We start from the raw sequence: 26,071 nt of genomic DNA, 5'->3' as shown, positions 1-26,071 counted from the left end.
TATTTCATTTTCTTTACTGTTTTTTTTGTACACATCAATTATAATTCTTGACAGAAAAAAGAGAAAAAAAAACAAAATGAAAATCAAGCTATAAGAAGCCGCCAGAAACAGATCAATTTAAACTATGCTTAATTGATGATTATGATTATGAGGAATGAAGCTGAAGAAAATAAGTACCGTTTTTAAGGCTTGATGACTACTGACTGAAGTCAATACTTGATGCCTCGTTTTTTTTCTTCTTTTGACTTGATTACCATCATCATTTATCATCCATTTGATTCTCATGAATTCAGTGTGTTTGAATGATGTTGATGGTTGTCCCTTTTGGACATTGAAATCTGATGATATGGTTGTTGATATTCGATGCTATGCTAACAAAAAGAACAAGAAAATTTTTACAAAGATATTCCATTTCCTCAATCAAGTCGATTATATCAATCTCATTTGTTTGATTGTGAAAACAACAACCACAAACAGGTCATTTGGCCCAATAATCTCTTGCACACAGTGATGGATAATATCATCATCATTATCAATGATTCTCCATTCAATTTCATCTTTAACCAATAAAAAATCATGATGACCATCAACGGGCATCATTATCATCATCATCATTATTTGACTGTCGTAAGATAATGATGATAAACAAAAAAAAATTTCAAAAAAATCAAACCATTTATTTTACGTTATTAAAATATTTCTATGATACAAAAAAAATTGAATAAAATGGGATAAAATGATTAGAAAAAAATAATGATAATAATAATTTATCTGATTAAAAGTTCCAAAAAAAATGATTCATCATGAAAAAAATGGCAAGTTATCTATAAATCTTATGGAACAAATGTTTGTGATAATTGAGCTTCAAATGTAAGTGTGTTTGTGAGTGAGTGTATTTGACGAAAAAAAAATTAAGAAAAAATTTTCATTTGAAAAAAATGTGGAAACGAGGAAAGGGAAATGGGAAAACAAACATACAGAATTTTCTTTCTTTTGAAAAGATGATAATCATATTAAATAATAAATGTAATGTAAAGAGGATTAATTTTTTTTTTACTTGTAGAGGAATAAATTGATTCTTTGTGTGTGTTTTTACATTAATCGGAGAAGCCATTTGCATCTCAGGTAGGTTAATTAAATTTGATGTTTTTTTTTCTGTGTGTTTGATGTAATTTTTCATTTTTGGAGAAAAATCTTTTAATTGTGACCGATTTGTTGTTCTTATAGGAAATGATAATAATTTAAAATTTAGAAATGATGGTTTTTTTGTCATAATCATTTCTAAATTAACGGATTATTATTAAAACACAGAAGAAAAATGAAAGAGAAATCGGATTTTTTTTTTGTGTATAACAAAAAAAAAAAAGAAATAATGAGAAAAAAACGAATGAATCAATGTTTATGGGATATTTCTGAAATGTATCATATGAAAAGTTGGACAAGTTTTGTTGTTTTATTGATTTTCTTAGTTGGCGACAAACAAATCGATGAATATATATTGATCGTTTCGTATATTGATCAGTACGGGTAAATTGATTTCGGTGATACGGTTCATTTGGTTTAATGGAAAGGATGAGGAAATAATTGAAAATTATTTTAATTTCTTTTTTTTGGAAGTAGATATTCTTAATAATTTAATGATCAATATGCATATGGTCCGATTCCATATTGAGATCCATGGTAAGTATATGGGCCAGGATATGCATAAGCATAATTCAAACCATATGGACTACGTTTATCTGGATAGACAGGCATTAAATATTGCATATTTTTTGTTTGTTCCAAACGTTTTTCACTACGAATACATCTGGCTGCAGATAAAAACATAATTGATGCAACCAATAATTGACTGATGCCAATCCATGCAATTATATATGACCATCCATAATAGAATTCGGTAACGCCCGGTTGTTTAAGAACCTAGAAATAGATGAAAATAAAAATCGAATGTCATAACACCCACAATTACAATTATTAAAAAAAAACATTGAGATACGAACAAAAATTGAAAAGAAAATTGATCAATTATTGATTTATTTGATCAATCAAAAACAAAAACAAAAAATCTGAAAAAGAAAACTGTACACAATAAAATACATACATCAGGCCATGCTGCATACGAATATTCATCTTTCAATTTATGATGATCATAAAATTGAACCGCATGCCATAATCCCATTGCTCCAGCATCCATCAATGCTACATTATAAATCAATGAAAATGTTAATTATGAAAAAAAAATGGAAACAAATACCATCAACACTAACAAAATAAAAGTATGTTGTGATCATATTTTTTTTGTTGATCAAACAACAACAATTACAGGACAAAGAAAATAATCACAGCATGGAGAAAGAAAAAAACTTACATGAAAATAATTGTAACAATCCAGTGGATACAAGATTTGCATGTGATCGTTTCCAACATCCTTGAAATCGCAAAACAAACGATAAATTTATTTAGTTAATCAATGGGAGAAAAATGAAAACACAAAAATCGATGATTGAAACAATGAAATAAATAAAAAATTTAACAATCAAATATTTAGTCAAGTTTCGATCGAATCGTGATTGATTATTTTCATTCATTCAATTCGTTTCAATCAAACATACCTGCAACACCGGTAAAAAATGAAAGGATTATAAAAAAGAATGCCATTATGTATAAAGCCACTACTGATCGTGCCATATCTGGATATGTTGAAAAAAATAAATAAAAACAAAAATAGAAATTTTATATAAATAAATCACGAAATGAAATTTTTGAATTTTAGATGAAAATTGTGATAAATTTTGTTGTTGTTGTTATGGTTGTTCTTTTAGTTGTTGTATCAATCAATTGATGGTAAACAAGCGGAGAAAAATATAAATATGGCGCCTACATGATCAATCTATAATGACCATAACAACCACCACCATCACCACATTTGCAATCAATCGTGATCATCATTCATGAACCGTTCGAATTTCAATTTTTTTGTTGGCATAAGAAAAGCAAGGTTTTCCATTCGATCCATTCGAAGGGAAAAAAATTCAATTCCATCGAATAAAATGTGTGTTTCGGTGAAGCAAAACTTTGAATTGTGTGATTATTATTTTTTTTTCTCCATTCATTTTTGTTGCACAATGACTATATGTGGCTAATTTTGTTGTTCGCACAAAATTATCAATTTGGCGTAGATTTTTATTTTTGAAATTTTCATTTTTATTTTCAAAATTAACAACTTGTTGCTTGTCAATAATGATAATCATCATCAACTTGATGATTTTAAGAAGCAAAATCTAATTGAATTCTTCATATCTAATCTGCTCATTGTTGTTTAATCATTAATGTCACATTTGATGATGTGATTATGTTGATGATAATGATGACCCGATTGCACAATTATGTTGAAATGAAATTTTTCAATAGAATTAACATAAACTCAAAATTGTTATATTAAAAAACTTTTGCTCGAATTTGATTTCGATCACATTTCAATAGATCACACTGATCGATCGATCGATCGATCAATTGTCGATTGAAGAAAAGAATGGACACAATCCAAAATTAGCAACATAGTTGCTGTTATTATTTTGAAAAAAAATTGTAAGAAAAAAACAGAACTTACGTAAACGTTCCCATCGTGTATCGGTAAAGCTATCGGATTCTTTATTTTCCGGTATATAATAATCAATGTTGAAACATTCAGTCTGTGTTGGTGATAAATATGTTGACACTATTGAAAATGAAAAGATAGAAAGAAAATCATAATTTTTTAAAAAAATTGAATTCAAAATGATTATTATGTTTCAATTAGTCAATCATCATCATTATAACATTATTATTATTATAATCATCATCAGAAAACAATAATAAACAATTCATTTCGGTGTTTGTTCCGTTATAAATCAATCATAAAGTTGGGCAAAAGACATCATCATCATAATCATAATCATAATCATCATGATGCTAAATTTAGCCATTTAATGTTGTTGTGTTTGCATGATGATTATTATCATCATCAAAGAATGTTTGTTGTTTATTCTTTTTTTTCAAAAAAAAAGAGGAGAATTAGAAAATCTTCTGTTTGTGTATGTGTGTGTGTGTTTTCTATTTCAATTCAAATAAAATCATTATGGTAATGTTGTTGAGGTAAAATGGTATTGTTTTTTTTTATTTGCTGTTGTCTTTTAATTTTCGGATACGATCATCTACTGTACAAATTTCATCATAATATTATAACATCTAATGAATTATAAATGTCAACTACTCCCTAAAGTTGTCATTTTCAGAAAAAAAAAGTAGAAAACAAAAAGATTTACATTTCATCTTTACATTGTTTCATCAACCAAAATGTAGAATGTTGAATACACTACATTACACACACACACACCCAAAGAAGAAGAAGAAAAATAAAAACAAAATCAAAAATGACCAAAATGGAAGATTTTTAAAACAAAATAAATCCATTTGTCACAAGATTTTGACCATCAATTATCATCATTTTTAGCTCGGTAAAAAAAACTACTGCCAGTGCAATAAAACAGTGAAAAAATTCAAACCAAAATATTATTCAAAACCAATATTCATACCATTATCCGAGATAGTGTGATAAGTAGGATAATAATAACAACAACAAAAACCAAAACAAAAACATGGACAAAATAACACAAACACACACAACAATATATTCGGTATGTGTGTTTGTCAATTGTACTTTATTTTTATTCAAAGAAAAAAATATAATACATTCATTCACATTTTTAGATACCACGCGAAAAAATCTTTACATTTTTGGAAAGAAAGCAACAACAACAACAACAAAATTTGCATTTCCAACTAATGTAGATCCTAATGTAGATGCTAGAAATAACAACAATGATATTCATAACTGAGAATATATAAAAAAACAACATACAGACATATATAACCATCATCAACAACAAAAGAAATGGAACAAAAGAAAGAAAGAAAAACCTGTAGCAAAAAGCTACCCGTTGATTTGAAAAAACATCGACAATAAACAACTCGAAAACAAATTTAAATTTTTCCAACAACAACAACAAAAAAATACATCATCCGGTTATTTGTAAATGGGAGAAAAAAAATATTTATCATTCAAAGATTTTTTTTTGGTGAAATTTGTTTTTTCCATTTTCGAAAAATCATCTTTTTTTGTGAATAAAAAATGTATTTTGATTTCCCAAAATCTTGAAATGGAAAGCAAATATTTTTAAAAAAAATCATTTGATTGGAAATCATAATGGATCGATTTTGTTTGGAAAATTTTTTTTCTTTGTGCAAGAGAAAAAAAAGTGAAATGAAAGAAACAATATTGGGTACAATTATAATAATGATCATCATCATCATCATCATCAAAAATGATTGTAATTGTGGTCGATGATGATGATGATGAAATCAAATTCAAAACTATTTTTAGGTAAATAAAATGACAAACAAGGAAAAAAATTAACTTTTTTTAAAAAGTTTTTTTATTCTAAAATGAAAATAAAATTATTGTCCACTTTGAATATAAAAAAAACAACAACATTTGTTTAGATTATATTTTAAATTGATCAAATAATCAATGGTGAATGATGTCGTCATCATCATCTTCAATCCATTTGTTTGTTTTGTTGAGAAAACCAAAATACAATCCAAAATGATTATTTTGAAAAAAAAGATAAACATCCGAAAATATCAACAATCCAAAAATATTATCGATGATAAATCTTGATGATAATGATGTTCATGAAATGAAAAGATTTCGGTGAAAAAAAAACAAAAAAACATGTTTGTTAACACTATTGTTGTTGGTAATCATAATTGACCATTGATGGACATTATTATGAATTTGTTTGCAAAATTTTTTTTTCTGATTGAGAAAAAAAAATAAAATGAAAAAGATGAGCAAAGGAAAGAAAAACAAGTAAACAAAACACTAAAAAAAATTCAAATTTTTTTTTGTTGACTTCATAACGGTTCACTGTTGTTGCCTATTTACATCATCATTATCTAAGCATCATCATTTTATAAGCTATACACATTGAGAATTGTATACAAGAACAATGAAAATGTTTTTCTTTCTTTCATATACCATACAATCTAATCAACACATTGCATTATTATATGGAAATGTTTTAAGTCATCATATCATGGCTACGATGATGATATTCACGAATCTTCTAAACATAAAAGATTTATCATTCATTTTTGTTTTCTTCCATCCAATATGTAAGATTTATATCATCATCATTATTATGAGAAAAAAAACAAAATGTTTTGTTTTGAAGAAAAAAAAATGTCCATCGTTTTCGTTTCAAACATTCTATTCTGTGAAGGAAAAAAAACAGAGAAATTCGCTGTAATTAATTGTCATTTGTTTTTTTTTCTGAAAAAAAAGAAACACCTAATGATAAATAGCTATTTGTTTTATAAAATTTTATTGAATAAGATTTAAATTTAATTTAATTCTTTGATGATACATTTACTGACTGACTGACTGACTGACTGTAAAAGTGATAATGATGATCAACAGAAAAAAATACATTCATCAACATCAAGGTCTAATTTATTTTCAATTATTTATTATTCTCAATTTCTATGATCCAACATGAACATTGTTTTTATTTAAGATTTTTGTTTTTTGTTTTCGGTGGTCTGAATGAATGAATGGGGCATTCGATGTTACATTAATTTCCTTTATAGACAAATGAAAACAAATGTTGAAGAAGAAAAAAAAACCTGTTCTCGTTTTCTTGTTACAAGTTTGTCATCATCAACATCATCATCGACAGACATGTCAAAATTGGCCATAATAACTGAATTTATTCATTCAATTTGGATGAATAGAAATGCTTAATTTCATTTTGTTTTTTTTTCTTCTTCATCGTTTTTTTCCTTAATTCAACTTTCTTTAACCGACGATATATTATGAATGTTCCGTTAGCAAGCATGTTCCAAACAAAGTTATTACAACCATATTTGTGTGTGTTTGTGTTTGTAATATAAAGATGAATGAAAATATTTGGCAAATAAAATAAAAAAGCTTAAATGAGATCGTGAAATGAATGAATGAATGAACATAACTGATTTTAATGTATACATTTTATTGAATAATAGCAAAAACACAGAAAAAAGTTTCAGAATTAAAATGCCGATCATGTCAGAAACGAAGCTATTTAACAGGCGAACCAAACATCTTACTATATGGAAAAATCAAATTTTTTTATTGTCATTTTTTTTCTCACATTTTTTTGTTTTGTTTATTTTCCCAAAACTTTTATTTCAAATAATCATTTTCTTCAATCAAACCTAAAATGAAATCAAATTGATTCGATTGAAAGTAATGATGAATTTTTTCACATTATTCAAGAGGGTGGATAAAGTAAAAAGGATTTCATAATGTGAAATTCATATTTTTATTTGATTTTGAAACTTTTTTTTTGATAAAAAAACAACAAATTGTGGTCATTAAAAAAAGTTGAAAGTTTCTTTTTTTATCCTTCAAATACACACAGACAGACGATAATAGAACATTCAGACAAACATCGATATTTAAGGATTCGAAAATCTTAAAGGTATTTTGGATGAAATTATTTTCTCCATTTTGTTTTTAAATATCATCAGATCAAGTTTTGAATCGCCGAAAAAAAAATTATGTTGTTGGAAAATTATAACGGTGGACATGTTTAAAACAGGCACATTCTTTTTATTGCCTCAAGCTTACCTTTTTTTTCAGGTTGATTATCAAGTTCTCATCTGATTCATTGAATGATTAGACGATGAACTTGTTCAATGTTTTTTTTTCATTTACAAACTATGAATATCCAGATTGTTTTATTTCCAAAAAAAGGGGGATAGAGCAAGAGAGTTAATCAAAAAAAAAGTTAGGAATGTCGGTCAACTTATATGCTAACCAAGTGACGAAACTAATGATGATTTCAACAACATCCAAAAAAAAGAAGATTAATAATGTAAACTTTTATCAAAAACAATAAATTCACTAAATAATCATCATCATTGACAAATTAATTTATCCATTCATTCTTTCCTAAAAACTATTGTAAGAATTAATTTTCTTAATTTTCAAATTTTATTATTCACAAAACTTATTAACATGATTAATATTACCAGTTATATTTTTAGTATATTATAAGATTAACCATGCAGCCGACCCCTTTTTTTCGAAGATTCATTCATTCAATAGCATCCTACAAAAATATTTTCAAAAGTTTGTTTTTTTTGCTCGCACCCCTATTTAGCAATGAAAATTTCTCCTCATAGATTCGATAAAATTATGATACCAGTAGCATCGTAGTTTTTTTTCTTATGATTTTGAATTTCATTGCACACCTGAAATTTTGTTTCCTATGCCTATGTTCGGTTAATTTGGTTCAACAACAAAAAAATGGCTACCTGACAACAATTTTTTGTTTTGTTTGGTAAACATGAAATAAATGTATATATGATTTATATTTGTTCATGATGTTTATAACTTTTTTTTGAAATGATTATGGATGATAATGATATGAGGATAGTCAACAAGTTTTTATTATATTTATTTGATTTACTTTTTGTTGTTGTTGTTGTTTGATTGAAATGTTTTATCATTTCGATTGATATAATGGTTCAGGAAGTTTAACTCAAAATCGATATTCGTTGTGTGTTATTAACAAGTGTTAATAATAGCTTTCCTTATATGATTATAATGATGAACGGGTTTTTGTGAACAAGAAAAAGAAGAAGAAATGATAGTTTTTTTTCAAAAGAGAGAAAATTTATAAGAAAAAAAAGTTTATTGATAATTTGATTAACCCTTTCGCTAATAATGATGATAATTATATGCAGAATAATCTAAACTCCTTTAACAATTCTTAATTTTGGAATCAGGTTTGTCATTATCATTCAATGATTCATTAAATTGAATTGAATTACTATTTGTATGAATGAATGTGAAATTAGATCAATTTCGATCAAAAATGATAATGACTATTTAAAAAAAAATCTATTGATAAAATGTTTTATTGAATAATTATATATGGTTATCGATATTCTAGATCACTAGATAGGTATCAACAACAACAACAAAAAAGATTGATTTTTTATTTTTAATCGATCAATGGTATTGAACGTATTGATTGAATTTTATGTAGAGCAATTTTATTATTTTTTATTAAAGATCTGCTCCAGGTGATGATGATGATGATGGTGGTTTGTGTGTATCGATTATTAATAGTTTTCGGAGAAAGAAAAACGTCAATGAAAAAAATAGCTTTTGATTGATGAACATTTTAAAAGAACAAACAAACGGGAAAATCAACCAATAACCATTCAATTTTTATTTTTTTTTGGTTGATAATAATCAGAAAAATGTGGTTGGATATGAAATAAACATCAAAAGATAGAATTGGATTGCTCAGATACGGTACACACACACACATCATTTCGGATAATGGCCAGACATTTAGTCATTCTTTCAATTAGAGAAAAAGAGAGAATAAAATCCCTAAACTAGACAAAATCAAGTTCATCATCATCATCACCACATCCGACATCAGCACTTTGGTATTATCGACCGGAGAAAAAAAAAGTTTAGTTAGAAACTAATCGTATTTGAACATCAATTTTTATGCAAGCATTAAACGTTTTCAAGTAAAAAAATCAGAAAATAAATATTGAGAAAATAAAAATCCTGTTTTCAAATGAAAAATCCAAAATGATTCATTCATCTAAATATAAAATACATAGTGATTCAGTCGATATGCAAGTCGATCATGAAAATATTTACCGATAATTTAAATCTTGATGGTGCAAGGAAAAAGATGTGATCTTTGTGTATGTGTGAGTGTCGGTCAGGTATTTGTAAAACCCGAAAAATGATTTCATAATGAATGTACTGAGAAATTTTGAAAAAATCGAGAAAAGTTTGAGTAAAATATATTTATATGTTATGTCAACATTTGATTCAATTTAAAGTTATAACCAACGTTTGACACCAAAAAAAAAGAAGTTCATAGTGGATTCACCACTACCGATCATCATCAACTTAGAATTGTGAATGATGGGGGAGGGAAGGAAAAAAATCGTTCAACATTTTACCACGACACACATTCATCCATCGGGTTGATGTATGTATGAGTAAATTAGGATCAACAAGTGGGAAAAAATGTGCCATTCCATACATACGTAAAGATAAAGTTTTAAATCGACAATGTAAATTTCCATTAGAGAGGACAAAAAGAGACACTTCAATATTTACCGGAAAAAAAACAGTTATCAAATTCAATTTACCCAAAAATGAAAGAAAAAAGAAAAATTCGAGGTCATTTATTTGCATAGATTTAACATTAAAAAATTATCTTCATAGATAATGATGATAAGAAAAAAGAACTCAAGTATACAAATTCGTTGATAATGATGATTATCAAATGAAAATTTTGTTTAGTTTTGGTTTGATTGTTTATAAAATATTCATTTCATTAAATAATAACAATAAATAATGGATTGACAAATAATTGGAAAATAAAATTCATTGCAATTTGTATATGAGAAGGAAATAATGGTCAAGATAAACTAACCAATTTGGTTAATTGAACAATAACACAAGAAAATAAAGAAGAAATTGATACATACATTCTCGAGGTTTTTTATCGGCAAAACATACACGAAATAGTCCTTCATCACGTGAATAATAAAGATAATTAGAATCATAATCGGATGGTAGACTACCACTATTATCAATAGCATCCAAATATTGTCTTGTTCTATTCGTATCGACTCGTATTTCATACCAATTATCGGTACTAAAACCGATAGCTAAACAAGCAACAGCAATAACCGATAGCACAGTGGCTACGGACAATGTTACAGCTGAACAGGACATGATTGTATTTGTTTTTTAATATATGAAAAAAACCACACTATTAATCAATGATGTTTGAATAAAAAGTTGTTGTTGATTGTTATATATAATCGTTTGATCGATTTGACAAGAGACAAGAAGAAGAAAAAACACAAAAGAAATTTCAATAAAAGATGGATTAAATATTCACATTGAAATTTTTTGTAAGAGAATGATTTGGAATAATTAAGATTTTTTTCTTATTGAAACAACAAAATGGATATCAGTATTATTATGTGATAACAACAACGATGATGATTTTTGATGACAAACAAACAAAAAACCATGAACAAACACTAACATTGACCACAATGATCCAAAAACAAAGGCCAGTTTCAACAGAAAAAATTTCCAATTTTCTTTTCTTTTTTTTTAAATTGACGATTGCGATGATGACAACAAACAAACAGACAACGAAACTGACCAAAATGAAAAATTGATAATTTCAGCTGAAACCAAAATGTTTATTAATTTTTTTTATGGATAATAATTTACTAAGATAGATGATGATAATGATTTCACATGTGAAAATTGAAGGGAAAAATCAACAAAACAACAATACAATTTTTTCACAACTGAACTGATGATCATTTGACAATTTCAAGGAAACAAAATTTGCTGCAAAAAAGAAAAAAGGTTGATTTTGAAAAATGAAAATTATTTTTTCTCTGAATCAACCGATATTATTGCGGAAAAAAAAGAAGATTATCTCATCATTGTTTGATTTCAGGAAGATGAATTATTTAATGATGTGGAATGTAATGAAACAATTTATTCACAATTTGATAAAATTGTGAAGGAAAAAAAAACTAACATTTATGGATTAAACACAACACACAATTCACAAATTGTCTTTTTCTTCTTAGGTCCTGTGTACACACGAATATAAAGTAAATGTTGCAACAACAACAAAAATTCACGTAGAGTATAAGCGCCAATGATGTGATGTAAAAGTTTTTTTTATTATGATGAGGTATAGAATGAATGATCATTCGATGAGTTACAAATATTTTTTGGATTTTGCCCGGTGCCAATGCAAAAAAAAGGTCGAAACAACAGGTCGACAATGTTTGTTCATTGACTGAAATTTGGACTCGGCTTTACTTTGATGGTTAACACCAGCCACACATCGATACAAAACAGAAAAAAATATTCGGATCCAAACACAATTCACTAGCGCGGTACGATTGGTGGTGGTGGTTTTGATGATCGTCGTCTTCGTCGTCAATCGTGATGGTTTGTAGTGGTGGCATCAAACGAATTTTTGTTGTTGTTGTTGTTTATTTGTATATGTGTGAAACACCTGAAATATACACAATGTTTAGGTAGATTTTTTTTCTATGGAAAAACTTTTGAACACAAAAAAAAATCGTACATACCACATCTTTAAAGTAAAGAGAGACGAATAATTTATCTAGAATGGAAAAAAATAAAGCAACACAGGTTCTACTATCAGCCATCTTTTTCTTTTTCTCTCTTTCAGTCCTGTTGAAATACCTTAAGTATATATGAAGATTTTATTCGATCTTCTCTTCTATTTCTCGTTGAATTCATCGAAAACATCGACATCAATAACAATAACAACAACAAAATGACGTTGATGATAGCCTAGCCATAAATTGATTCAGAGAACCTGTTCTTTTACCTGTTATTTCTCTATATATTTTTTAAAAAAAGAGAATATTATTTAACGAAATATTAGATGAAAAAGACTGGATTGATAGCAATGAATGCAATAACGGCCAATTCGGAAAGGTGATTTTTATTTATTTGACAATTTAACTTTATATATGCCTGCAGCTGTTATGAACATATTGGCCATATATCGATGAAAGAAAATAGAAACAGTGAACAAAAATTTAACTGATGACCAAAAATATCAATCAACAATCAATAATGATGGATGGAATCGAATCGAATCGAATAAAAAAACCACATCATCATATAAATACAATGAACAGTTGAAAAAAATCCCTGCAACGGTCATGATCAAATGATCATAATACGAATCAAATATCATTCGGAAAATGTTTGTTTGTAATAGATGGTTGTAACGGTGTGATATCTATAGTAATGTAATGATAAATCGATATTAATGATGATCATCTGTCACAATTGTCATTCGAATAGATTGATCGATTTTAATGAAATTTTAAGTCGCCACAAAGTACAGTTATTTTGTATACAATCGGATTCGATTTTATTTATTGGTATCAAAATTCATTAGGTCAACCACCAAGCAGCAGCAGCAATAACAATTATATTCTCATTTAACCAACAATTTGTATTTATTGCCTAATAAATAGCAATTACTATCTCTCAAATTTAGCAACAAAATAATAATAAAAAACCAATTATTGGCAAAAAAAAAGAAAGAAAAAACAATCAAAGTGAAACAAAATATGTTTTTATTAACATTTAATGAAATAGAAATCTTTGGAAAGGGATCGGATATATTAAAAATAATCTATTCGATCTATCGGTTCGGTTCAATGATCATCATCATAATCGATAATGGCAATAGATTTTTTTTTGAAGATTCATTCGACATATCCATTCATAATTTATTTATCTATAAATATTTAGACATTATCATTATCAGTTTGATTATAATCAATATCTAAACATTGACCACAATCCAATTGTTAATGTGTTTTTATTGATTAATCAATTTAATATTATCAAGATATGAAGGTAATAACGGCCACCACCTTGTACGTCGACATGACTTTTAATTGAAATACAACAGTGAACAGGAGAAGAAAAAAAATTTGAATCACAAATTGAAAACAATTTTTCAAATGTTTTCCAATTTATACCAATGTATAAATGATTTTCTATGGAATTCAATGATTGTTCAAGGATTCATTTGAATATTGATAGAAAAAAAACTTTGTCCCCACATGGCATCAAATTTTGAAATCGACGATGAATTGGCGCCCAAAAAAAAATATATTTTTAAAAAATCAGATAATAAAACAGAGTATGTGTAAGATTTTTGTTTCTTTATTGTAAAAATTGAAATCTTAATCTTTAATCACCAAAAAAAAGAAAAATTTATAAATTGAAAGATGAAAATGTGAACAGTCGAAAAGTGTAAACAAGACAGATTTTTTTTTGCAAATAAAAAATGAAATTTAGAAGCAAAAGCTAAAATGCAACAACAATAGTATAAATGAGAGATGAAAAAAATAATAAATTTAAATACAAAGTTCCAGATGAATGGCTTCTTTACATTCATTTTTCAAAATGAATTTTTATCGTATGTTAACAGAGATTGAATTGACGAAAAAAAAATTGAAATTATCACCGAAAATGGTAGAAATGTACTGATGACTATAGAATTGACTTTTTGCATAGATCCATATTTTATATCATTATGATCATCGTTTCAACATACAATTCAATTGAATTTTATTCAGTTAATTTTTCGTTTGAAAATACTCAGCATTTTTGTTCGTCGTCGATACATGTGTGACATTAAAAAGTAGGACGCTGAATATTGTGTTTTATTTTTCGTTTTCGTTGTCACCATAAAGATAAACAAGAAAAGATACAATAAAATTATTTAAAATTTAATTATTGGATTTAATGATTCAATTAAATGAATCGATATAAAACTTACTGGGAAATAATGTGAAATTTAAATAAAGCCGTAAAAATGTTGGCATGTAGAATGAGAAGTTCATTGCATTCGGTAAAAATATCGAAAATTTTTCATTTGCCTCTAATAATGGAATACTTAGATAAAGAATGATGGCTAACAAAATTTGAAAATTGATAAAATTAATTTTTTTCTTCAATTTGAATAAGTTTTTTTCTGTTGAAACAATACCTTCGAAAATGAAACCTAATGGATACAGTACCATCCAGGCACTGTAACGAATCCATGTTACGAAACGGATATTTACTTTGAATATATGGAGCATATAATATGGATACCTAAAATTGATAAATGAAACAATTAGCATTGATGATCAAAAATAATAATTAATATAAATGTCACCTACCTAACCAATTCCGAAATAGTATAAACAAGTAGTAAATAGAATGTAGCATAATGTGATTGTATTTCAATATGATAATCAATCAATATAAATATGAAAAAAGTTCGGCCCAATAATTGGAAAAATGGCATCATTGCTGAACCTTCAGTGTAGCCAATTAATGGATGTAATATTTCTAAAATTTGCATAAGATTTAAAAATTTTATAGGATTTCTTAAGGATGGATAAATGGTTTGTATAGTTTCTGAATTCAATTATTAAAAAAAAACATTATTATCATGTTTGACATCTAAGAATTGAAAAATTTATACCTGGACCTTCTTTAATGTAATGAATAAAAAATATAACAAATATATAGATGTAGCCCACAAATTGAAATAAATTGTATAGAAACAAATATGCTGTTTTAAAATCTTGTACTGAAAAGAAAATTTTCATTTTATAAAAAAAATTTTGATAAACAATAGACAAACTTATATTTTACCTCGATTCTTTCTTCCACGTCCAAAATTTCTATCTTTGTACATTCGTGGAAGACGATTTGTTTGATTATTTAATTCTTCCATTTCGCTATCTTCGGATGTTGTATCAAAATCTTGTTGTTTGATGCGATCAAAATCAACTTTAAGCCATTGTGGTTTAATTGATGATTCTAATAATCTTGGCCATGAAATCATCATCTTTTTTCGAAGTACAAATTCAACATTTCGATCGGATATTTTATAAAAACTTTTCTACATTTTCAAATTTTTTTAAAAATAACCATCATTAATCAGATTGACATAATAGAAATTATGTAGATAGCAATACCTCTGGAACGACTTCAGAATGGAGTGCAACCGAAATGGAATATTCATTCAAACCTTTAGCTCCAACACCAACTGCAAAAAAGTATAAACTTTTATCTTTGAGATCAATAACTGGTGACTAAAGATTGAAACAAAAAAGATTGGAAAAAATAACAATGATGATATTCACAATGTTAATAAATAAAAAACTGAAAACATACTTTGACATTTTTCAAATCGATAATCAATGTAATTGAATCGGATGTTTGTCCCCAATAAACAAAGGGACTAAGGCTTTCGGTAATGTTCATCATTTTGGTTTCAAAAAATTTTTCCTTCTACGTATTAATATGAACAATCAAAATGATCGTATCTTTTTTTTTTAAATCAATTAGGCCAATATTGTTTCAATTTTAATCGGAAAAATATACCGGTATAAAATGAAATATTCGTCAGTTGTTTTGGAAACCTAAAAACCAAGATTCATTCAAATGCAATCAACACAAAACAAACAAACCGAAAAACATCAGATGAGAAAAATCCAGAATATTATGTTTGATTTCCTTTTCACCAGATGGAAATCCGATTCAACCAAAAAAAAAAAAAACCAGACAATAAATTATTCTTTCGAAATTTTCAGTGTAAAAAAGTACAAAAAAAAATTTATTAGCAACAAGTATCATCGCAAAAGAAATTTCAATTTTTATTTGTAAAATTATCAATAATGGCCATCCATGATAATGTTGAAGATCGAATCCGATGCAATCGATCTTTTAGATCATTCATTGTTGCTGTCGTGTCTGATGATTCGATTTGTACATCATCAAGTTGATTTATTTTTGTCATATTTTCTTTAGATGTTTTCCGAATCATTTGATATAGATCGGAAATATTTTTCAAATTCATGTCAAGAATTTTAGCTATTTCAGTCGTCGAATCTTCCGACAAGGAATGCTCCGAATCTAATTTGAATACATTTGTTTCCATTGATTCGATTTTTTGTCGCAATTGTTCAATCAATCCATCAATGTTTTTTATTTCACTATGACAATCAAATTTGTCAATCATTGTTTTAGTATGATTGGATTTGGCAATTTCAGCATAGAATTTATCGAAATTTTCAATCATCTCTGATTGGAACAATACTGGCTCATTATTATAATCATTGATCACATCCTTAAATTGTTGATTGTTTACATCGATCTGTTGTGACACATTTCTCATGGTTGCATGGTTGAAGAATTTTTGAGCATTTCGTTTGTTTTTAACTTTACAAACGACATAACTTAAAACTTGTTGCAAACATCGTTTCTTTAACATTTCATGAATGAGCGCTTCATTTAAATCTAAATTTAACTCGTTTTGAGCCCAATTTTTGATTTGATTTTCGTCAATATTTTCGGGTAACATTATTATATAAATCTGTTATTTGTTGATTGTCAATAAAAGGGGGGAATGATATGAATTCAACGAATGAATTTCAAAATTGTTGCGAAAAAAGTAAATTTTAATTTATTTTGCATCAAACCAAAAGAAAAAAAAAGGGGGGAATTTTGTATTCCAACGATCCATTAATAAACGACGTTCATTTTGAAAAATTCAAAAAAATATTTTTCTTTAATTAAAGAAAGATGGATAAAGATAGATAAAGAAAGCAGATAATATAAAATTCATAAAGCAAAGAAAAACAACATATAATAATTATAATTGTATAAAAATTTCATATAAATAATATATTTCAATTCAATTTTTGTTCTTCCAATTTTCTTTCCAGTAAAATCAAAAGCGATCTTTCATTGTTGGTTTTTTTTCTGTAGCTATAGGATTGTTCATTGTAAATTTTTTGCATTTGCTGAATTTCCAATTTGTTTGATGTTTGCTGAATTTTGTTTAATATAAATGATTTATTGCGCGCAAGCCATTCGAAGCCATTTTAAAAAAAACAAATTTTAAATTTTAAAATAATTCCGATTCCAATTTCATCGTATCCAATCGCTGTGAGGTAAAAATAAAAATTTAATTAGACTAAAAAATAAACTTATTATGAACTTACCATCGGACTAGTCGATCGACGTGATCCACCTGGCTGTACAAATGAACTAGCACGTGTTCTTGCTCGTAATTTAGCCAGATTAGTTTGACTATTATCAGCTCTATCTTCGGCTTCTTCTAATTCTTGCGTCAATTTACGATATTTAGCCATATTCAATGCTGCAATCTCTTCAGCTTCTTCAATCTGTCTTTTGTATGCTTTACATTTTTGGCTTAATTTTTCAGCTAAATCTTGTAGATGTTCGGTATTCTTTTTCATTTCATCCAATTCGAATTCCGTTTCTTTAATCTTTCGATCAGCTTTGCGTAGATTTTTGGATGATTCGGCATATTTTCTTTGTTCACTTTCTAATTCTTGTGTCAATTCACGAACACGTGCTTCAAGTTTGGCAATAGTTTTACGGCCAGCAATCATGGCAGCTTGTTCAGCTTCATCCAATCGAATTTGTAGTTCTTTCACCTGTTCTTCCAATGTTTTACGCATTTTTTCTTCCGCTTGTGCATGATCTTGTTCCTCTTTAAGTTCATCGGCTAATCTAGCAGCATCCATAATGGCTTTTTTGCATTTATCATCCAACAATTTCAATTCATTCAATGTTTCATCAAGATCCGATTTTAAAATCTGATGTTCACCTTCTAATTTACGTTTGGAATTCGACAATGCTGCATTCATTCCATTTAATTCTTGATTCAATTCATTCAAATCACCCAATTCATTTTCTAGATTACGGCATTTACGGTCAGATAATTCTAACATTGTTCTTGTTTGATCCAATTCATTATGCAATGCATGACATTTACGTTCAGAAGCGGCATATAATTCTTGTGCTTCCTCTTTTTCACGTCGTTCTCGATCACATTGATGTGAAAGATCTTTAATATTATCTTGTAATTTATGAATAAAGTTTTGTGCTTCGGATAATTGTTTATTAACACCATCCAATGCCATTTCCAATTCGACGACATCACTTTCAAGTTTCTTTTTGGCTTTCAATGCTTTGGCACGACCACGGGCTTCTTGTTCAAGACTGACTTGCATCTGATCTAAAGTCTTTTGCATATTTTTGCGAACACCTTCAAATTCTTCTTCTTTTTCACGAATATGCCTATCATGGTCAATTTTAGCTTGTTCTAATGCCTGTTGAGCAGCATAGACTTTGTTCTCTTCCATTTCTAAAGCAGTTTCCGCTTCTGCCAATGCATTTTGTAACTCTTCTTTTTCCATTTGCAATCGTTTTCGTGTCATTTCCAAATCATTAATTTGACGACTACTTTCACTTAATTGGTCCAAAAGATCTTTGATTTCACTCTGTAGATTTTTATTTTCACGTTTGGCCGATTCGTGTTGTTCTTGTAATTCTTCGAATGCAGACTTCAATTTATATAATTCGGTTGAATAATTGCGGCATTCTTTCTGCGAAGCATCAAGTTCATTAGCCAAATCACTGCATCGTTGTTTCCATTCCATAATTTCTTTCAAACAAGCTTTCACCTTTTTATCCAATGTTACAGCTAATGCTCTCGTCTGTTCCAATTCATTAGCTAATTCTTCAGCTTCTTCAGTCAATTTCTGTTTGGCCTTTTCTAAACCGGAAACCTTAAAATTCAATTGTTCAATGTGATCATCAGCTTCTTGAAGTCGGATGGTCATTTTCTTGCGCATTTCTTCCATTTCTTCACGAAGTACATAACCAGCACTTTCAAATTTAGCTTTCCATTGTTGAACTTCTTCCAAAGCTTTGCTAATTTGATTATGAAGATTTCTTTTAATTGTTTCATCATCTTCAATTGTTTTTCGTGCACCTTCCAATTCGATTTCGAGGTTACGATATTTGCTCAAAATAGCAAGGCGCTCCTATATAAAATCAAATGATAATTATTTCAAAAAAAACTAATAATTATAAATATTTAATCATACCTGTGTTTCATGAGCAACTTGTGTTTTCGCTTCCTCTAATTCACGTTTCAGTTGATCCTTAATCTTTTCAATACTTTCCAATTGTGCTTGTGCTTCTTGGTATTGTTTTTCTGCTTCCAATTTTTGATATTCAATTTTCTTTTTCGATGCTTCCGTATCCTGTATGATACGTTGTGCATCTTCATATTTCTTTTTCTCTTCTTTCAATTGTAATTCCAATTGTTTATTATGTCGTTCAAGATTGGACTAAATAATTTTCAAAAAACACAAAAAAATAGTTAGAATTTTTTTTAAAAAAAAAGTTCAGCATTGATTGCATTCTCGAATGATAATCCCAATGATTATCATTCGTACATTTAGATGATGACAGTTGGGTAATTTATCAAGAATTTTTTTTTACTTTCAGTCAAACAAAAAACATGCAATCCACACACACACACCCGTCATCGTTCGTTGAAAATTATTGGTAAAAAAATATGTCCATTTTTAGTAAAAGAATTTCATTCATTATAGAACAACTAATTAGAAAAAAATATTAATTTCAATAACAAGCATAGACAGCGATAATCATTTTTTTTCACGAGAAAAAGAAAAATAGAGGAAAATTTTCTGCATAGAGACAACATGATATTCATTTAATTTTAGCAATAAATAAAGAAAATTACCTTCAATTCTTTCAAAGTTTATTTTGACAGACAGTGGCAGACATTCTCTTACTCTTTCACACACACACTAACACTATTTATGCGAACGAGAATTTGTTGCAGAATTTCGTTTATTTTTTTAATTTTGGTTGCCCACTTTACTATAATTAGCATCGATATACGGCCACAAACATCATCAAATATATTTGTCAATGATGATGAGAATGAGAATATTATTGCATTCTGTTTGAAATGATTGCAGTCAGTTTCAATCTAACTTGCAAAAATATTAGCTAAATATAATATTTGAATTTTATTCCTATAGGAATGAATTCAGTTTTAACAAATGGATATTGGCTGATTTCATCATCATTAAGAAATGTATTCATAATATTAATTATGCAAAAATAACAATCTTTCTGTTGGGGATTAGATTCTTTTTTTTCAACTTACCTGCATTTTTCGTGCATTTTCCAATTGTGCTTGCAAATCGGATACCTGAACCGTAAGGTTTGCATTATCTTTTTCGGCCCTAAAAAATGATTTAATTCAAAATGTTGATTGAACCATCGATAATCATAATAAATAGAAATTTGAATAGGAATACTAACTTGGATTTTGCTCTGTTTATCTGATCGATTTGTTCTTGTGTTTCATTAAGTATATCCGTATTTCGTCTTCGTAACGATGATACTTCGGTTTCGTGATTAACATTGGATGTTTCCAATTCTCGTCGTAATTTGCTGACTTCAGCTTCTAATCGTCGAACTGCTTCGTTTGATAATGCATTTTGATTGTCTAATTCATCGCAACGATTATGCAATTCATCAACTTCTCTAGTTAAATCAGTTCGTTGTTTTTCGGCTTTAATTCTTGATTTTCGTTCTTTGTCTAATTCTTCTTCGAGTTCTTCAATTCTTGCCTAAATATGCAATTTTTCAAAAAATTTTAAATTTCAAATTTTTATTGTTAAAATGAAAGAAAAAAAACGATTGTAAAACTTACCTCATAAAGGAAATGAACAACACGAGAACTAGCTTGTAGAATCGGTGCTTGAGCTTGTCGTACAATGCGTTTGCTTTCGGCACTTAACGTAACCGTTGGTGACATATATTGTGCTTTCTGTTGTAATGGATAAAATGATGATTTATCTTCCAATGAAGGATCATCTTTAAAATTAGTTTTAAGAATTTGTTTAACTTGTTCCAAATCTGATTGGGCTGTAATTCTTTGTTCGCGTTCTAGATTGGAACTGATAGTATTTGAATCGCTTGTTGATTCCATTGTGTTTGTTTCGGTTTGTTCGGATGTAGGTAATTTAGCGGATAACGTTGTATTAATATCAACGGATTCACTTTCACTCATTATTGTTCAAGTTCAAACGATGGGTTTTTATTCGATTGAAATTAATTTCAGAAAGAAAGAAAGAAAAAATTTCACCTAATCCTGTATGATACGGATGTTTTCGATCAAGTGAACAGACGGTATAGAATAAACACACACACACACACAGAGAATAATCAATGTGCAAGATAATCCAAACAAATACAGAATGAAATCGATCACAGCTAGACGTACTTATGAAATGAATGGATGATTCTTAGTGGTTTTTTCATAAACATAAGCAACTCGATGATGATTTCTAATTTATGGAATCGAAAATAAGAAGAAGATCGTCATCAATTTGGCACCAAAATCAATATATAATCACTAATTATTCAAACACAGAGACTAAACATACAAGCATCAAGACACTGACAACACGAAGAAGAAGAAGAATGATCATAACCAAAAAATGCGACAAAGTATTCGAATTAGCAGAATTTTATTTTTCATTTTAAAATATTTTGGTATATTTATTTATTTTTTGAATTTCTGTTTTGGTTTTATTCCTTCTGTCGATGTTATTTTTTTCTTCTTTTCTTTCCTTCTTTTTTTTTGCATCAAATAATTCCTATGTTGATGACGACAAATTTTTGTTTTCTTTTTCTAAATGAAATACATGCAAAGAGAATAAAAAAAAAACTTTTTTTTTGTGTGTATAAAAGTTGTGAATGCAATTCTGGGAGTCATAATAATAATTTGTATGCAAGAATTAGAGAGAGAGAGATGAAAGTTTCTTCCATGTTAAGAAAAAGAATCTTTTTTCATAATCAACAAGCGATTCATTTTAACCATTGGGAATGTATTTGTATGGCAACAACGACGACGACGACGACAATGAAATGGAGGCTAAAATTGATGAAATTGTTTACCCAATTATACCACCACCACCGTCATCATCATAGATCGAGAATTGTAAGAATAACATCAACGAACCAATGAATTTTTTTGTTTCACTTTTTGGCTTCGAATAAAAATGATGAGAAATAATTTTTAGATTTTTTTTTGTTGCATACTAATTTTATTTTATTTTATTTTTCTAATGATGATGATGATGATGATAACGACATGGTTTTGCCATGGATGGATGTCTTAGCTTTGACATATAAAGACAAAAGAGAAAGAATTGGAAATTTGTGATTTTCATCATTAATCTAAAAATAGTTAGGAAAAATTTCATATATAGATTGATTGTAAAACGGTTCATTTCCAAAAACGAAATTACAAATTTTAATTCGACTGTTAAAAAAAAACAGCAACTAAACAATTCTGAATCAAGAAAACAAAACAACAACAAAAATGATGACATAAATCTCGAATGACAATCATTCATATTCAATGATGATGGGCAAGAAAAAAATAATAGTAATGACAAATTTGATTATATCAAGATGATGTTCAAATTTATTTATTTAAAAACAAATCTGGATTCAAACACTAGACGTTCTTTGTCAATTTCGGTAATAAACGGCTGAGCCGATTAATTTTTGGACACATTAATGATCCAAGATGGATTCCATAAGGACTTATATATGCATTGTCGTTTTTGATAAAATTTTTCTTTCATTTTTGGACACATTCGATACTATCGATTATTGTTTTTAACTATGTGATGGGCTGTCCTGACACATTTCTCTGCTTTAATTCGTGTTTATGATTTTGTTGATATGACCACGTGTATTATAGAATAGTTTCAACAATTTCGTATCATGAGTCTTAATCCAAATAATTTGGCCATTATAAATCGAGATTATTCTCTCAAGTATGTATCAAGATGGTCGAAAAAGATTAAATCTAAAATTTAATGTACATTTATAGCGTTAGTTCCGTATTGAACAAAGATCATAAACAATTTGGAAAGTCATACCTGACCGATGGTAATGAAGAAACGTGCTGGAATTCGGATGAAGGCAATTTTCAATGGATACTCTGCACATTTCATTATCCGTTTATTTTGAATGAATTGAATATTCAATTTCAAGGAGGTTTTTCTTGTAAAAAGATTTTGATCAAATATCTTAATCACAAAGATCAACAAGAACTTGGTGAATCAATTATCTATTGTGAAGATAATAATTTGACACAGAACTTCAAGGATATCAACCGTCTTCAATTTTCATCTCAATTCATTAAAATTTTCTTTCTTGATTGTACCGATACATTCGGCCGAGTGATTGTATACAAATTTGAATTATATGGACAACGAAGCGAAAATAAAGAATCGCAACATGATTAAAACTTTGTTAAACATTGATAAAGTTCTCAATCATTATCAATGGCTCATGGATTCTTATGTTCTTGATTTTTATCTTGATGGCCATTGGTGTAAGCTACCTACAAAATGGTCTGAATGTTTGAACAAATTAAATCTGTTTGATATTCCTTGGTTACTTGGCTTCAATGATCAATCTAAATGTGTGCTGCCATTAACTTTACTCTGTCTCCGGTCATTATCTACGACTATTCGAATGATCCGATCGAAGCCATTCAATGAACAAATATTTTCATCACCTTATACAAAACACTCTCAAGAGAGACATCAATTTTCGGAAAATCTTTCCACTGGTTTAGATCATATTCTTACCAGAGGCATCAAAGCAAAGAAACGCCATGAAATTCAACAATTATGCAAGCTTATATCGACTGTGATGAATAAATTTGACAATAATCTTGATATAATCGACTTTGGATCAGGCAAATGTCATCTTTCCAGAATATTAGGCATTTGTTATGGATTCAAAGTATTCTGTATTGAGGCAAAAAGTGAAAATTTAAACGGGGCTATCAAACGCGAAAACAAAGTTCTGAAAGCACTTGAAAAGTACAAACGTTTCAATGTTTTTGAAGAAGAAATGCCTGTTAAAGCTAACTGTTTCTTGACTAAAGAAAATCGTATCGATGAACTTTTTGGTGATAAAATAACTAGACCTCATCTCTTATTGGGTTTACATGCCTGTGGTTCACTTTCGAATTTGGTACTTGAAGAGTTTGCCACTAATCCTAATTCTCATTGCCTTGTACTGGTCTGCTGTTGTTACATGAATTCGGAACTTTTTCGCTTTCCAATGAGTCAGCTACTGAAGGAGAATACCAAATTCACGTTAAGCATTTCGGCCAAAGAATTAGCTTGTCATGCAATTGAAAAATTTCTTGATGATTTTAGTAAAAAAGGTATTATTATCTCAATATTGTTTAATTCAAAATTTATTTTTTTATTTAGAATTAGATTCACTTAAAGTTCATGGTTATAGAGCCTGTTTGGAAGTGTTATTGGAACGATATGCACCTGAAAAACGTTATCAATCAATGAGAAATGTTAAAATTACGACAGAAATAACATTCAAAGAATATGTGACTAAAGCTACCAAAGGATTAGATATATCGATACCTGAATCGATTTTCGAATCAAATGAAATCAATGATTTTATCAATCAAACGGATCAGGTTATTCTTTTCTATTCATTGAGATTACTTATTGCACCATTAATTGAATTGTATATTTTAATGGACTATCGTCATTATCTTTGTGAACAAAATCCAGTCAAAAATACTTATCTAATACCATTGTTTTCACCATCCATTTCGCCTAGAAATTTTATTCTAATAGCTAACAAATAAATGTCAAGTTGATTTTTCTATTTCAATTTTTTTTTGTCTATGATGATATGAATTTTGATTCGGAAAAAATTATTTCATAAACATCTGTTCATAGAAAAAATTGTCACCGAAACTGTGTAAAAAAATAAGTTATGCAATTGAATCAATATGATGATGATGATGATGTTAGCTCAATTTGACAAATAAAATAAAAAAAAAAGATTTTAATACTCTTACAAACTTACACATTCTTTTTTTTCCTATTCTTTAATCTGATAATTGTCTTTTGACTTTGATATAAAAGCCCGGTCCATATAGATATGATATGATATGAATGACATGACAATTCAATTTAAAGTCATTTGCAACACCGCATCAACAACGAAAATTTCGATTATAAACTCTCTGGTACCGAAGTGTGTATTTGAAAACAAATGTCCATTTTCTCAGGTGTCGAGTGGTTTAACATTCGCAATCAAGTGCACAGTTTCTGTCAACACATATGATGATGATGATGATGATAATGTATTTGTTAGACCTATAATAAAAAAATAATTATAAATGGTAGTGTTCCTGATAATGTCCCGCATCTAACGGGACCAAATATTCGATGCTCCTCCCATTTTGTCTTGTCGTAAGGATCGTGTTCATGACCGTCCCGATTGATTGATCAACAAGTTTATTGTTCCACTCATAGAATATGATTTTCTTCCTGGATCAAACGCCAATGAGTAAAAAAAATGAAAATGATAGGATATAGAAGAATATGATGTTCAAACGATTCATTTAGAATTTGA

The 26,071-nt window shown here is 28.2% G+C and overlaps 6 protein-coding genes across 7 annotated transcripts; 2 read left to right on the top strand and 4 right to left on the bottom strand.

Annotated features, from left to right (window-relative positions):
* Positions 1-656: 656 nt before the first annotated feature.
* On the bottom strand, positions 657-12,432 carry LOC113797845 (claudin domain-containing protein 1). Of its 2 annotated transcripts, XM_075824962.1 has the most exons (7): positions 12,265-12,432; positions 10,618-12,188; positions 3,611-3,718; positions 2,613-2,690; positions 2,369-2,428; positions 2,102-2,199; positions 657-1,920 (listed from the first exon to the last, which is right to left on the bottom strand). In XM_075824962.1, exons 2-7 carry the CDS (start codon positions 10,865-10,867, stop codon positions 1,642-1,644), a joined length of 873 nt encoding a protein of 290 aa, XP_075681077.1. In that variant the 5' UTR covers positions 10,868-12,188; positions 12,265-12,432; the 3' UTR covers positions 657-1,641. The 2 variants fall into 2 exon arrangements, with proteins under 2 accessions (XP_075681077.1, XP_027204091.1); XM_027348290.2 differs by lacking the exon at positions 12,265-12,432 and having other exon boundaries at positions 10,618-12,244.
* Positions 12,433-13,952: 1,520 nt separating this feature from the next.
* Hacd2 (3-hydroxyacyl-CoA dehydratase 2) lies at positions 13,953-16,235 on the bottom strand. The gene is made up of 8 exons (XM_027347823.2): positions 15,902-16,235; positions 15,703-15,819; positions 15,377-15,626; positions 15,204-15,311; positions 14,896-15,136; positions 14,721-14,827; positions 14,511-14,645; positions 13,953-14,380 (listed from the first exon to the last, which is right to left on the bottom strand). Exons 1-8 carry the CDS (start codon positions 15,992-15,994, stop codon positions 14,304-14,306), a joined length of 1,128 nt encoding a protein of 375 aa, XP_027203624.1. The 5' UTR covers positions 15,995-16,235; the 3' UTR covers positions 13,953-14,303.
* A 127-nt stretch (positions 16,236-16,362) lies between these two features.
* On the bottom strand, positions 16,363-17,219 carry LOC113798106 (uncharacterized). Its single transcript, XM_027348595.2, has one exon. The coding sequence runs from the start codon at positions 17,088-17,090 to the stop codon at positions 16,377-16,379; it is 714 nt and encodes a 237-aa protein (XP_027204396.2). The 5' UTR covers positions 17,091-17,219; the 3' UTR covers positions 16,363-16,376.
* Positions 17,220-17,278: 59 nt separating this feature from the next.
* Positions 17,279-22,023, bottom strand: LOC113798098 (myosin-4-like). The gene is made up of 6 exons (XM_027348586.2): positions 21,300-22,023; positions 20,906-21,216; positions 20,748-20,826; positions 19,651-19,896; positions 17,734-19,587; positions 17,279-17,675 (listed from the first exon to the last, which is right to left on the bottom strand). Exons 1-6 carry the CDS (start codon positions 21,657-21,659, stop codon positions 17,637-17,639), a joined length of 2,889 nt encoding a protein of 962 aa, XP_027204387.2. The 5' UTR covers positions 21,660-22,023; the 3' UTR covers positions 17,279-17,636.
* A 1,095-nt stretch (positions 22,024-23,118) lies between these two features.
* On the top strand, positions 23,119-23,913 carry LOC113798108 (nuclear receptor 2C2-associated protein). The gene is made up of 2 exons (XM_027348597.2): positions 23,119-23,439; positions 23,496-23,913. Exons 1-2 carry the CDS (start codon positions 23,387-23,389, stop codon positions 23,911-23,913), a joined length of 471 nt encoding a protein of 156 aa, XP_027204398.2. The 5' UTR covers positions 23,119-23,386.
* Positions 23,914-23,959: 46 nt separating this feature from the next.
* On the top strand, positions 23,960-25,315 carry LOC113798102 (methyltransferase-like protein 25B). Its single transcript, XM_027348590.2, has 2 exons — positions 23,960-24,848; positions 24,898-25,315. Exons 1-2 carry the CDS (start codon positions 23,960-23,962, stop codon positions 25,293-25,295), a joined length of 1,287 nt encoding a protein of 428 aa, XP_027204391.2. The 3' UTR covers positions 25,296-25,315.
* The last annotated feature ends 756 nt before the right edge of the window (positions 25,316-26,071 follow it).

The sequence above is a fragment of the Dermatophagoides pteronyssinus genome, unplaced genomic scaffold (genome assembly GCF_027571235.1).
Source record: "Dermatophagoides pteronyssinus isolate colony J.1.1.1.1 unplaced genomic scaffold, Derpt_VIB-CSIC_2022.12 sq0003, whole genome shotgun sequence".
NCBI lineage: Eukaryota > Metazoa > Arthropoda > Arachnida > Sarcoptiformes > Pyroglyphidae > Dermatophagoides > Dermatophagoides pteronyssinus.
This window is presented reverse-complemented; position numbering and strand designations above follow the sequence as displayed.